Below are 14,437 nucleotides of genomic sequence, written 5' to 3' on the forward strand. Positions count from 1 at the left end.
AATCAATCTCACAAGAAACAAGCATGAATCAGGTCAAACTAGAGTAGCACAGTAAGGAAAAATATCCATTTGCAACCTTTACCAAGACACGTTTTCTTCTTGTGTTTTATTTCAGATTTTATCATATGTATCCAGGATTATAGGAACCTGCAGGGTCACTCCAGTATCTTCAGATCTTGCGGTACTTTTTATAGGCTGAATTGAATGTTCTCTGCCATAGCTCTCTGGTTTTCAATGTTTTGCTTCAGGCATTTCTCTCTCTTTATGAGTCTGGCCAGAGAGCAGGACAGAGCAGTCACTGCTCGAGCAGGACTCAGTCAGTTGCAAGAGGAATAAAAATTATTTTTTATTTCTGTTCGTATAATATTTAAAGGAAAATACCCATTAAAATGCTAAAAAATAATTTACAACCACTTATGTCAGAGCCTAAATTTCTCATACTCTTCACCCAATTTAATGTGCTGCATCAATAGGCGCTTTACAAAGTGACCACCTAACAGAAATTTCTATGATGCTGAGGCAAAGCAGGATCTTTGCAATGACACTTCTATATGCCCCATGAAAATACTGCAAGCTGGATACCCTCAGTTGCTAGCACATTTAATGTCAGCCTATTTAACTAACTAAAAAATAAATAAAATCTCTTCAATGCTGACTTTTACCTGGCTTCCAGTTTCCATCTAGAAGAGACTTGAAACAAATTGTAATAAATTGTCCAATAAACGAATGGCTCTATTCTTCTGTATGCAACAAACCAAAAATTTTAGACTCTGAACAAATCCCCGCTAAAGTATGCCATACATATGTATATATACGTGTAATGTATAGTTTTAGAACTAGCTAAATGTACTAGATTTAGTCTTAACATAACACCTAGCTATAAATCAGCACAACTGAATTGTTCTAGCAGCAGAAGGAAATTGATCGCTATTAATGTAAAGTACAGATGCAAACTATTACAAAACCCCATATCTAAAACAAGATTTCCTGCTTGGCAGCTGAAGGATTTCTCCTGGCCAGTGGCCTTGGGAGACGCTGGCTGCCGTAGCCAGACCTCGGTGCTGCTGCCACCCGCGCAGGAGCAGCCCCACCTTCCCCCTCCCAGGAGGGCTGCAGGAAGCCCAAAATCCACCCCGGGATGCTCGGCAGCACCAGTCCCTGTGACTCCCAAAGGCCAGGGCCAGCACAGAAGGCAAGTCAGACTCTGCTCTCACTAAAGCACAAGGGATTTAGGGTATGTGGATTCCAGTACCTAAAAACATCACTGGATTCTTTGATTACACGTCAGCTGAATGATAGCCGCACTTCCATTTCTCCTGTGTAAAGCAGGGATGTGAAATACAAGCTTGCAAAAGCTCGGGATTTGTTCTGATACTACAGCACCACGTGCTGCAACTCCACAGCCAGGAGAAAGGAGATGCTGGGTGGTGTCCCCAGCAGGAGCCATGCCCCAGGGGGCTGGCCCCTCTCCACCTGCCCCTTAGCCCTGGACAGACGTGTGGAGCCCTTTGGCAGCAGGTCACTGCTGAGGGGTTCACAGGTGCGAAATGCGAATGAGCTCCTGGGAAAACACCCTTCGGTCAGGTCAACCCTTGCAGTTCTGGTATTAATTTGTGTGCTTTGTGCTTTTCTTCTTGTTGCAGAAACACAGCTAAAATAAGGGTTGGTCAGGAGCCTCTTAAAGCAGATCTACAGTTGACAGCAACGCCAACCCACTGCCATTGTCTCGAAATGCTGAAGCCTGCCTTTTTTTGTCTTGTTCTTTCTAGTTCCCAGATGCACCCATCACATACAGCATCTGCTTTAAGGACCTTCCCTCTTCTTTTTCACAAGGCTCCATTGTTGTGGGCCTTACGCTCTGGATATACACCTCCCCTCAAGGACAGCTGCATTGGAAGTAGACAGACAAAATTTGTGAGGATTCTAGAAACAATAGCTCTGTATCAGACAATACAAAAATATTAAAATCTCCATTATCCCTATATATATATGTATATATAAAAAAGGGCACTAGCAAAATTATTGTATGCAGACAATGAGTACATCACAAAGACAGAAATGCAGCACAATCCTTCCAATACATGCAGTTTGTATTTCCCTGGGTAATAATTCTTCCCTCACACCCGCACACATCATAGAATCACAGAACCATTTAGGTTGAAAAAGACCTCTAAGATCATCATGTCCAACCACTATCCTAGCAGTGCCAAGAGTGCCACCACTAAACCATGTCCCTAAGCACCACATCTACACGTCTTTTGAATCCCTCCAGGGACGGCAGCTCTGCCACTTCCCTTCCGCCTGCTCCAATGCCTCACGTGAATGGGAATGTTCCAGTAAGAAATGTTAAATCCTTCGTTTGCCCTGTGTGCAGGCTCCCAGCAAACTGTTCAGCCTTCTCAGAACAACGATTTGAATGAACAGACATCAGATGATGTGCAAGCCACTGGACCGCTATGAAGTACACCCAGCCTGTGAACACATCTGAGTAAGATGCACACCGCACCGCATTATCACCTGCATCCAGCTCAGTTTTGTATGGCTGCTATTGATGCCCCTTGCTCCAGTTCTGAGGGTTTACTGCCTCCACCCACAATGGCAGAAGCAGGACCTCGAATAGCTCAGTGCAGAGGCATTTGCTGACACCGCTCATCACAACCCCTGCAGCTGCCCACATGATGAAGTGTAAGCACAGTCACCACAGCGTCGCATCAGATCCTTCTTCATCCACAGATTCATCAGCAGTGCTATTACCAGATCACAGCGTTTTCAAGGCCCACTGTGGCACCGTAAACAACGCTGCCTCGGATGCCAAGCAGGTCCCATCTTTCATGTTTAGTATTTGTGAAACTCGGTCATTTCTTCTTGTTCCACATTGTCAGGAAAGAGCAGATGGCAGATGTGCTCTGCCTGTAATGCTGTTTTGATGATACCCTGCCTGCTGGCAGAACAGGGGAAGCAACATTTGGAGACAAGAATTTCCCATTTTGAGTAACCAAGCTAAAAGATAATACGGGGTACGCTGAGAGGATGAAAGACTTTTGCTGAATTGATGTTGACAGATTTCTGTAATAAAAATAATAATAATAATAAAGGAAAAAGTGATATTGAAAAAAAAGGAGCATTTACTTTAATGTGTTCTTAATATATGTGATGGGGAGACCAGACATACACAGCTTTTTGAGACCATGTGTACTTTTTGATTTGCTGAAGAGCAGCAACAGGCAAAAGCCCTCAGGCAATTATACATACTCAGTGTTTTACTCCAGATTTTGGAGCTTGCCATGTAAATTTGCTAAGACACAGGTCTGCTGAAAACAGACAACCATCACTTTACATGCTTCTTCTCTGCCAAAAATAAAAAAAAAGTCGGCAAACGAAACACTATTTTCCTGTTCTCCCTCATTTTCTTGCACAACAACTTTCCCTTTGTCTAGCTCATTTCTGAAATGTGCAAAATTTAGCAGTCCTGATCGTTCTCCATATTGCCTGCAAGCATTTACTATGCTTTTTTTTTTCTGAATGATGTGCCAATATTGTCGAGGGGGCAGTCAAGAATGCAAGCAAGAAGGCAGCAAGTCTCATTTGTAGCTGGTGTTTGGGAGCAAGCAAGAGATGAAAACCTACTTGAATAACTCAGAATTTGGTATTGTATTCATTTTTTGCTTTGCTTTGGGAAGAATGGTGCTGCTTCTCTTTGATGGGAAAGGACCAACAACAGCAAACGCCTTGTTGCTGTTCGTCAAGATGTAACGGTTAGGGGAAAGCATGCACAAAATCCACAACAAACAACCATGGTTTGGCAGGATGAAACTTCAAAATATATTAGAAAATAAAGATAAATAATCTTTTCTTCATTGTATATTGTCTACCAAAAAAAAAAAAAGTAGCTGATTCCTGATTGGAAGTCCTTCAGGTGCTCCTACCACAAAACCTGTACCTTGTAACTGATTTTATCAGGCAGTGATACTTTTGGGAGCATCACTGTGATCTCGCTCATATGGCATTCAAACCCAAGAATTTACCTTCTAAAAGTGGTTTTATGAATTGCCTAATACAAGTGACAGAATCATAAGAGAAATTATTAACTGATGGATAAATAAATGCTTTCAAAACAAAGCCAAGAGACAACAGAAGTTTATACCAAAGCTTCAGGAATTTTAATAAAATATTTTAAATATATGTGCATGATACACAGAAGAAAAAAAAAGTTTTTTATTTTTAAGTAGTATGGTTTGAGCTGCCAATAATATTCCTCAGTAATCTTAGGACACATTTATCTTCCAAAATAGCAAATCTGACACAGCCAAGAAAGGAGCATTGTATTTTTATTTAAGATTAATTATTTATTCACTTTTTTAAAAAAAGATAATTGCTTCAAAACCTGTGGATTTAAAATTATAAACCTGTTATGGCAAAATGACATACAGGGATTTAGGTCAGAAAGTTGGTTTAGAAAGCCTTACATATCAAACTAAACCCTGTCTATAATCTCCAAGTCGATAGGAGACAAGCCCGTTGCGCATGGAAAACATTTTTCTCCATCCACTGGTACCCATCTGCCCAGATGCCAAATTGTGTAGACTACTGACAAAATTGTGAAGACATCCCTGAAAAGAAAACCTGCAGGAAAATAATTAGCTGTGACTGTTGAGCAGCTGTAGCACAAGCTCTTCATCTTCTGCCAGAGAAAGCCCAGTATCCAATGGCAAAAAGGGATCCTCCTCCTCTTGGCTGATTTTAGCCTTCTTTCTTTTCAGTGGCATTTCTTCTGCTGCATTACTGCTACCGTAGCTTCTTTTCTTTCTTCCGCTCTTCTCCTCAAGTTCACTGCAGAAACAAATCGATTACTCTTTTTTAACAACTGTGGTAATCAATATCATCACGTAATCAAACAATTCATTTTAAACAAGGCATATTTATGTCGAGATAAGGGCAAACAAAATTACAATTCAGAAGGGTGAAGCAACGGAAGCTGATGAACTCTGCATGCCTAAATTAGAACTGCTTTCAGAGCGAGGTGGTGGTGGATGTTCTGCTGTCTTAATTGATTACAGTCTATCAAGATATTGCCATCAGCCTTACCCAATATTCACTGCCTTACGCAGTGACAGACAACTTGACAAAACTGGTTTAGTAATATGCCAGTGGACCTTGACACGCTTTCAGGATTTTGTCTGAAATAAATATGCACCCACAATAAAAAGATAAGAATTGTCATTTCATTGGCAAATCCTACCCTGACTTAATACAGTTTTGATTTGGGTCCATCTCATCCAAGCCACTCTTTCCTCTTCTTTCAGAATAAGTCCTTGGAAGCCATTAACCTCCTCTTTGCCATCAGAGGAAGAGACAAAACCAAACCCAGTTACTTCCCCTGGTGAGTTCTTATTCCTTCTGCTGCCGTTGTTAAAACTGGAACAATTTGGCTTTTGCAGCCCTCAGTCTGGACAAAACAGCCGTGTATCTGTTTTACCACTGTGACTTCTGTCCCATGGCCAGATGACAGCAAGAGGAGGAAAACCCAAGCCCACTACCGGCCTCCTCCTCAATCCCTCACGCTGGCTGGACCCGGGCCTCGAGAGGAGATTTTACAAAAGAAGGAATTTGTCATCTTTGTGCAGATTACCCTTGCGTAGGTTTTGTTCATAACACAAAAAATTTGTTACAAACCTTCTAAGATTAAAATAATTTCATCTAACAAAATCTAATCTGAGATGTAATAACCGTGTAGCAGCTTACACAGAGCTGGCTGTCAGACGCCACAGGGCAGGATGAGAATTTGTACCAAAAAAAGGACTATGCAGCCCCTTGCACACCAGACCACTCCATCTGAATAACTGAAACAAGATGACATTCTCAGTTTTTTGTGTTTGTATTTTAAAGGAAATAGCAAAAATAAAAACAGAAGTCCACGGACCGAGCTTGGACTTTTTAAAAAATAGATGGTTAAATTCAGATTTTCAAATAAATGTGGCAAATTTCTACCCAGAAGACTGAATCTACTTCAAAAATGTTTCAACAAGATTTTTTTCTTAATTGCCCTAATTTTTGAAATTACTTCAGTGTAATTTTTTTTTTTTTTAATATTTCACTTGGAAACGCTGTTTAGAGATTTAGCAATCAGCAACAGCCGTTCTTACAAATCACTCAAGTTGGTGAACGCTGTGTCCTCCGAACTTAGATGGCACAGGAACCCCACGTGCAGTTCAAGCCACTTTCAGCTGGCCACCTCGTTTTTCCATTAATAGAAACGATTACCAGCACATGAAATGTTGATTTCGTAATCCACTGAAAAACAGCATAATGTAGCAACTCCAGACAGGGCGGTTTTCAGGAATTTCCTGAACACAGGCAAACATTTTCTCCCTTTTTCCCAGCCTGCTCAGGAGCTACCATTGTGCACACTGGTACCTCTGCATCAAGACCGAGAAGCAGACTGGACTGGGGAGGGCTTGCAGTGGGCTGGGGGCATGCAGCTGCCTCCTGCTCTCTTCTACCCCACCTTCCACAGCAGAGCACCACCAGCTCCTGCCCATTCATTACAACACAGGGAGAGGAGGAAAAACCTATGAGAAGTACCTCACATTCCCACAATTAAAATAAACTATCCTGAACTTACATGGTTCTTCCCCTTCCCAGCCAGAAAAACTAGTGTAAAGCAACAGCTGATGCATTAAATACTTTTCCTGAAATTGGGACATTTCAAAGGATATAGCACCTTGCTGGTTCTGAGCTGTCATTTGCATGGGGGGAGCTTTTCAGTGCTTGCTACCACTGTTTATTTTATTCCTTTTCTGGGGAAAAGGGCTGTTTTTTCAGTCATCTGTGCTTAAGATATTCCATAAACATTAAAGCTATATGGAGAGTATATAAAAAGATTGTCAAGGCTTCCTTTCCTAAGTGGCCACTGTGGGTTTGGGATGGAGTTTCACAGTGCCCTCTTCAATCAGGACAGATTATGGGGGTTCGCTTTAGAAGCATTAAGGCTGAAACCTCATTAAGTAAAAGCATTCTTAGCTTGTCTGCAAAAGAGTTAATTATTTCCAGCATTTGAATGGACTCTGAAGCCTACTTTGCATTCATAATTGACTAATGCTTCATCTAGGACACGAGTTCAAAACATCTCAGCAATTAAAATAACACAGACCTCTCACAAGTTATGAAATAGACTTTAAATGCCAAAAACCTAGCATTTCACTTTGGAGTTCGGATGTTTGCAAGGTGTAAAATTTAAATCTAAAACACATTCTAAAGGAACTGTGAGGCTTCTGATTTTTCCACAAACAAAAGCACAATGACAACTTTCATCACAAGCTTTGTGGAAAGGTTACGTTGAGTCAAGCTGTTCCTTATTATTACTGTGGGATCATGGTGCTGGATTAATAGTGCATCCTGAAGATGTGTCCACACGTCAGCAGCAGGTGTATTTTCACACTAATTTGACCCCTACTGGGCTGTAAGCTCACGAAGTAAACAAGGAGGGATGTGTAACACGTGAAAATGGCAGAAAAGCCATTGAGTGATGAAGAGAGCTAAAGGCTTGTGTTTTTGTGATGCACAAAAAGTAGAAACAAGACAGTATGTGGTAAAGGTTACCTAGGAGAAAAAGCAGAGAACCACATTGGGGGTGAAATGCACAATTAAGTTCATAATTTTGGGACAAAGGGTGCTGTAAGACAGCGGCTGTGCCAGGAGGGTGGGTCTTACCAGCAGTGAGTTGGGTGGCGTGCAGATGGGCTCTGGAACTGCTCTGGTGGAGCAGTCAGAGATGGAGCTTTCAGAAAGGAGCAAAATTTTGAAAAAGGTGCTGGGAAATGGCCAGAAGAGATACCTGCCATCATGACACCACGGCACATCCCATACTCCCTTCGGTGCCTCTCCTTAACTGGTCAGACAGAAAGCTCTCTGGAGGAGATGTACGAGGCGCAGCTCTCACGTGCAAAAGGAAGGTGGGTATGTGAAAACAACTACACGGGGATGACTTAGGCACTTTTTGTCAAATTAATTCCTCCGTGGTCTCCCTTGACCTCCTGTCAGCCCACCCTGCAGAGGTAGCCTTTTATTGTTGGTCACTTCCCACAGACATAAACGGCCCCTTACTCCTCACGTACACACACACCCCGATGCACTACCAGCTGGTGTCCCCAGCAACAGCCAGAATAAAATAAAGTAATTCTGAGGTGAATTATTTTCTGACATAAAAACGTAGTTAGAAAACAAATCCACAATTCAGATCCAAACCAAAGCCAACGTGTCTCTTGCTCTCCTATTTATAACACTCAGAAAGCGGCACGTACAGCTGGATTACAATTCCTTCCTTTCACCATCTGGTGCAATTTAGTTTTTCATTGCTGCAGCAGCCCGAGCTGCCCACACGTCCTGACGCCGCCGATGGAGTGATTTACTGGGCCGGGCTGTGTTTACACAGGCGAAGAGACACCAACAGCCGACTTATCAGCACTCACACTGATTTCTGGGGTCACCGTTTACACAGCTGTAACAACAAAGGAAGATACTGTCCTGCGGTAGGTAACGGTTATTACACAGGCACTAAAGCAGATTTTCTGAATCCAGGCCCTGAAATGAATGCCAGCATATACGGCATCTGGGCAACAGGGGGTCTGAGACCCTGACAGCAAGACACCAGAGAACTCTCTTAATTTAACCACAAACAAATAATCTCAGGAGTGTGTTTTGAGAAGATACCAGACCAAAAAAAAAAAATTAAAAAATCTTTAAATTCCTGGTATTCAACCTGCATTTGGACTTCAAGGTCTGGCCAACCTCTGCTCTGTGAGGTTTAGTTTTTAGGTGCTTTTGAGTCAGCTATTTGAGATGTGAGGCCACAGAGCTACGCTGCTGCTGGTTAAACAGCAGCAACTCCAAGCTCTCCAGACAGGCTGTGCTTCAGTTACCATTTATCAGAGCTTGCTCTGGAGCCGAGGTTTAACAGCACTTGGAAATAAACTGCCCTCGCCACTGAACTGCAGGCCATGAGTTGAGTTCCCAAACCGTAATACAGCTGCCACGAGCTCTTTCCCAAAGAAATGTACATGAATAATGAATGAATCTGTTAATAAAATACAGTTCAGAAAAGTTAGGAATAATTTATACCGTAAATATTGGCATTTTGCTAATCAAACATGTTGCGCCACAAACCTTCTTCCACGTAATAAATTTTAATTCATAAGGCCATGGCAGCAGTCCTAATGAAGATTAATTACTGCAGTCCCTTCCGCAAAGCCCAGTGCAGCTTCTTTCTTACTTGCTGTCAGAATGCTATAGCACACAGAAATGGTAATGAAAATATATTGTGTTGTGTTATTCCCTTTACTGGCCATTCTACTGATGTAAATCAAAACCGCTCTAAAACTAGATTTATAAAAAACAATTGCAGGAAAAGGGAAGATTAATCTACTTGTAATGAAATACCAGTGTAATCGTACTAAAAGCAGAAGACAAGCTGAGCATGTCTTGGAGCTAAAGCACTACAATCTGGAACAAGAAAAAATACTCGAACAGAAATCAGACCAGCAAGACAATATGCTGAATATTTCTTCTTATTGCATGGGAAGCATACAGAAGATTTGGTGAGGAAAAGCACCCAAACCAACCATCAACATTTTGCTTCTGCTCTGTTGTCACCTTTACTTCCTAAAGGCTCTAGCAGACAAGAGGCAGTGGATTCAAAGGGGGTGGCTGAAGCCCTTTTCTTGCCCATTTCTGGGCAGACACCACTGACCGTGAAGCAGCAGAATCTGATCCAGCCCTAGGCCGCTGGTTTCCACTCGATGTGTTCAGGCAGAGCAATTTTAGCTTATCTTTATACAATAGTCTGAAAACTGATATTATTCAGGGGTTGATTCTCAAATGGATGAAATAACACCATTCTGGGTTTAAATTGCTCCAGCTGAAGGTGCTTGATTTTGCTTTATGTCCATCTGTCAGAGGCATAACTCTCTCCGAAATGCACTGCTGCCTTTGGAGATACAAGTAGCCACCCACCTAACCCTTGCATCCGCTCATTCCATCTAAACTTAATGTAGCACTGACATTCTTCAGATTTTTTTCTCTGCCTACCTATCACCTTCCGATAGTTGATAATTAATTTCTAAACTACAAAATTTTAATAAATACTAATACCATTTTTGCTCCGTACCATTTTGTAGATGTACAGCATGATTAAGCCCTTAAAGAGATTTTTTTTAAGACGCTTTTCTTACAGTGCTTTTCTGGGTATCAGAACATTAAGTTCTGGCCTTCATGAACATACTGATGTAGCAGCCTGGAGAAGAGGAGGCTCAGGGGGATCTCATCCGTGTCCCTCAATCCCTGAAGGGAGGGTGCAGAGAGGCCGGAGCCAGGCTCTGCTCAGCGGTGCCCAGTGCCAGGACAGGAGGCCATGGGCACAGCCGGGCACCCAGGAGGCTCCCTCTGAGCACCAGGCAGCACTTCTGTGCTGGGCGGGTGACGGAGCCCTGGCACAGGCTGCCCAGAGAGGCTGTGGGGTCTCCTCCTTGGGGATCTCCAGAAGCCGCCTGGACGTGGTCCTGGGCAGCCTGCTCTGGGTGTCCCTGCTTGGGCAGGGGTGGCACCAGGGGCCTCCAGAGAGCCCTGCCAACTCCAACCATTCTGTGATGCTGTGATTAGAGGGAAAACCATGACTTGCAGGTGAATCATCTCAGCAACTTGGCAGGTCAACATCAGCATCTAGGTTTAATATACTGAAGACGGTATAAAAAAACTGCAATTTGCCCATAATTTTCAAAATAAAACAAGGCACACAACTGAGCAGCAATGACTGCTGACTTGCACACCTGTAACCTACTGACTGGCCATAAAATCACAAACTAAATGGTACCAGAACAAAGACATTTCTCCTTTCCCCTAAAATTTTCTTCTCAGAAAGAGCAGTCAGGCATTGGGACAGGTTGCCCAGGGAGGTGGTGGAGTCACCGTCCCTGGGAGTGTTCAAGGAAAGGTTGGACGTGGTGCTTAGGGACATGGTTTAGTGGGTGACATTGGTGGTAGGGGGATGGTTGGATCAGATGATCTTGGAGGGCTTTTCCAACCTTAATGGTTCTGTGATTCTATTCTATGAAATCCAGGATCTCTCCCATGCTGATCTAAGAGTTAACATGATCAGTTACACATAATAAAGATTTAAAGAAGGTAATGATGAGGTCATTCATAACTTTGTTCTTCTCCCGTATTTTTATATAAAGAGGTTAAGGGATTAGAAATATCAGAAACTCAATTTGACTGCAAAATAAGTATTTAAGAAAACCAGCTGATTTTCTTTCACCCTATTTGATACACTTAAATTTTTCACCTCATTAACAATTTACATTGATAGCCTTAAACCAAATATGATGAATGTTGCTAGATATACAAAAATTAATCTCATATTACATGCTTGGAGTCATTAATTACTCAGCTTGTGGAGGTATTGCTGGAAGGGAATTCTATTCAAAGGCAAATTTAACTCATTATTTGTATAGCTCCCCTGGTTTAAAAAAAATGCTGGGGGCAGGATAGAGGGGAAAAAAACAATGACAACATTTTTGATTTCCTAAACCATGGACAGATGGTCTCTATTTTTAAAGACTGCTGAAGGAAGATACCCTAGGTCTTATATACTTGCTTTGAGTTACCCCTTTCAGAAGCACTTTTTTCCCTTAAAGCAAGTAGTAGGTGGTATAGCCCAACATATTTATTTCTATTTTAATCCAAACACTTCTTGCAAAATCTCTGAATTTTGAAAATATAAAACAGAACAGAGTTGTATTTTCCAGTTTCAAAGCCTAATTTCACTGTATGCTACTTTCAACTGATTTGGTTTTGATAAAATCATTATCTTGGTATTTCACAGCCCCTAGAGTGACTCACTCATCAAACAATTCAGGGACAATTTTAAGAAAAGTGCATGAGGCATCACTGTTGATTTAACACAAACCCTTCCTCCCCAGTGACAGCAAGACTTCTTGCCTCTGTTCTTCTTGTCCTACGCGATATCTCCATCATCCTCCCTCCTCCTTCCATTCATACATCCCCTCTGCCTGTTTTCTCTCTCAGCAAAATTTGTATCACTTTTCCATGGCCTCATGCTCTACAGCCTCTTCAGCTACCATTTTTCTTTAGCTCTATGGCTTATTGGTCATTCAAATTCTCTGTTTTCTTGATTTCCTCTTTTTCCAGCTCTGAATTAATTTCCTTCACTGAAGCTTCCTCTTTCAGTTGTGCCTCTGCTTTCACAAAAGTCTGCTAAGGGATGCACAGAAGCAGCCCACAGCTCCCAGTCCATCTAACAAGTGCCTCGAGGCGTTCTTCAGAGCTGGAGAACAGAGAAGAAACGTGACTTCATCAACGCTGCCTCCTGGAAACAGTCCTTGGCCTGTCCTACCACAGTGAAATACGTTGGGACTTTGCCCAGAGGAGCTCTAGCTGGCACTGCCCAAAATCCCACCAGTTGTGGGCAATATGGACAATCATGCGCCAGTACTCCAACCTTCATCCTGGCCTCATCTATTTAATCTGTAAAGACACGACTGCTGCTTTCCTGGCAGGCCCAAGTCAGCTCTAGATGAACTGCAGCACGCTGCGCTGCACATCAATGGCTCTCAATTCTGGCACGGTCCTTTCAGGCACTCCTAGAAATTTAATTTTTCCTGGATCCTGTCATCTTCAAATCCATCAGCACATTGTCACCCACCATTATTCTCTGCTCTTGCCCTTCTGAGCACCCCACCATTTTTCATTCTCCTCCTCCTTTTGTGTGCCTGCCCTGGCTGTTCTCTCCTCTCGTTTGAGTTAGTTACTATCTCTACCACTTACTTACAAACCCTCTCCCAGCCCGTCTCCAACTATAACTCTTACACTGGTGTCTCTGCTATCTAATTCTAGATATTGCTTTTGACAGTAAACTCAGAATGGTGGTTTTTGACATTACAGGTTTATCTGTAGTACTCTTCCCATCAGAGCAATGCATAAACCGATGTGGCCTATTCTTCCAGCAAACTCTCAACGTCTACCTATCGATCATAACTGTTTTGTTTTAAACTGCTTTCAGGGACATCGTTAACTTCCGTCCAGCTTAAAGGCTGGAGAAAAATTTGAAGCAATTTGACACACACTGAAAATTTCGGTCCTCATCCCTTCTTAAAAAAGGCTGAAAACATTTACGATCCATTTCTCCAGTCCTCCAGCAAACAGAGTAAGGACTAAAAGCAGGAAAGCATTCAGTCTGATTGTGTAAAGAAGTGGGGGGGGGGGAAAGATAACTTTAAAAAAATCTCTTTGAAGAAGTTAAGTACCTTTTCCATTATTGAAAAGTCAACCAAAATTCTGGGCAAACAACCGAGACCAGTACTGTTGTGGTGGTTTAACCCAGCCCCAGGCGGGGCTGACAGGCCTCAGGCCTCAAGCAATGGCATTCTTGAGGCCTGTGTTACCCCAATGTCTTGCTACAAGCCAGAGGAAGCTTAAACCCCAAAACTGATAGCAGAAAGCAACCCAACCAGATTATAACCCCCCAGAAAACTAAACGGACGTGAAAGATTTACACAGTTATGCTATTTAAGGAAGAAAAACAAAATTGCAACTTTGCAGGCATAAAATGAATGCTAAACACTTAACTAATTCAGCAGGGTTTGCATGCCAAAAATGTCCTGATACTGCATGTGAAAATCATAACAGAAACTATGTTTCAACAGATTCTTTGCATGGACACCTTTTTAATTTAAAGAAATTATAAGATAAAATTTGTTTTATTTGATGTGCCTTCACTTCTCCTATTCAAAACCTGAAACACGATTTTTTAGACAAAGTAACTTATACGCATGCCTAGGTTTCAAAGACCAAATAAAATGCAACCTTCAAAATAAATCATTCTTTGCCAGGCTCAAGGCGAAATTCATAAATGAAAAGGGGAAAAGACTATTTTGTTGGTAAACCTCTCCTAGATTTTAAGCTATCTTTCAAATAAATGAACACAACGTAGATAGCATTGTAGCATGGAAAATGTTCTACCATTGCACTTCATTCCAAAGTCACCTCCAAACATGCTCCAAACAACATACTTAAAGTACACTTATTAAAAGAAAACCTGACAAGACTTAATACATGGCAGAAAAAAAATCTATATGCCAGCTCAAGTTTTGGATCATATATATAGCATTTTTTTTTGTGCTCAAAATTACTCTCTTCAGCCCAAATTGCATTCAAAAGTAATCTCCTTGGGAGAAACTGAAATACTGTAGGCACAGAGAAGTTCAAAAAAAACTATTCCCTGCAAAGGTAATTCAAGTGAGGACAAAACCAATAAAATGGTAAAGCAAAAACTGGGTCTACAATGGTATTAAGTTTATATGTGAAAATTTGGCATACTGACAAATATAACAAAAATACAAATATTTTTATATAAAAATATAAAGAT

At 41.7% G+C, this 14,437-nt stretch overlaps 1 protein-coding gene across 1 annotated transcript in view; it reads right to left on the reverse strand.

The window, feature by feature from the left end:
• Nucleotides 1–4,137: 4,137 nt before the first annotated feature.
• The window catches only part of DDX10 (DEAD-box helicase 10), a 191,062-nt gene continuing 180,762 nt past the window's right edge, over nt 4,138–14,437 (reverse strand). The window contains exon 18 of the mRNA XM_080580520.1: nt 4,138–4,830. Coding sequence (XP_080436646.1) covers nt 4,638–4,830 — 193 coding nt within the window. The 3' untranslated portion in view covers nt 4,138–4,637. The remainder of the gene's footprint in view (nt 4,831–14,437) is intronic.

The sequence above is a fragment of the Anser brachyrhynchus genome (assembly GCF_964034855.1).
Source record: "Anser brachyrhynchus genome assembly, chromosome: 1".
Taxonomy (NCBI): domain Eukaryota; kingdom Metazoa; phylum Chordata; class Aves; order Anseriformes; family Anatidae; genus Anser; species Anser brachyrhynchus.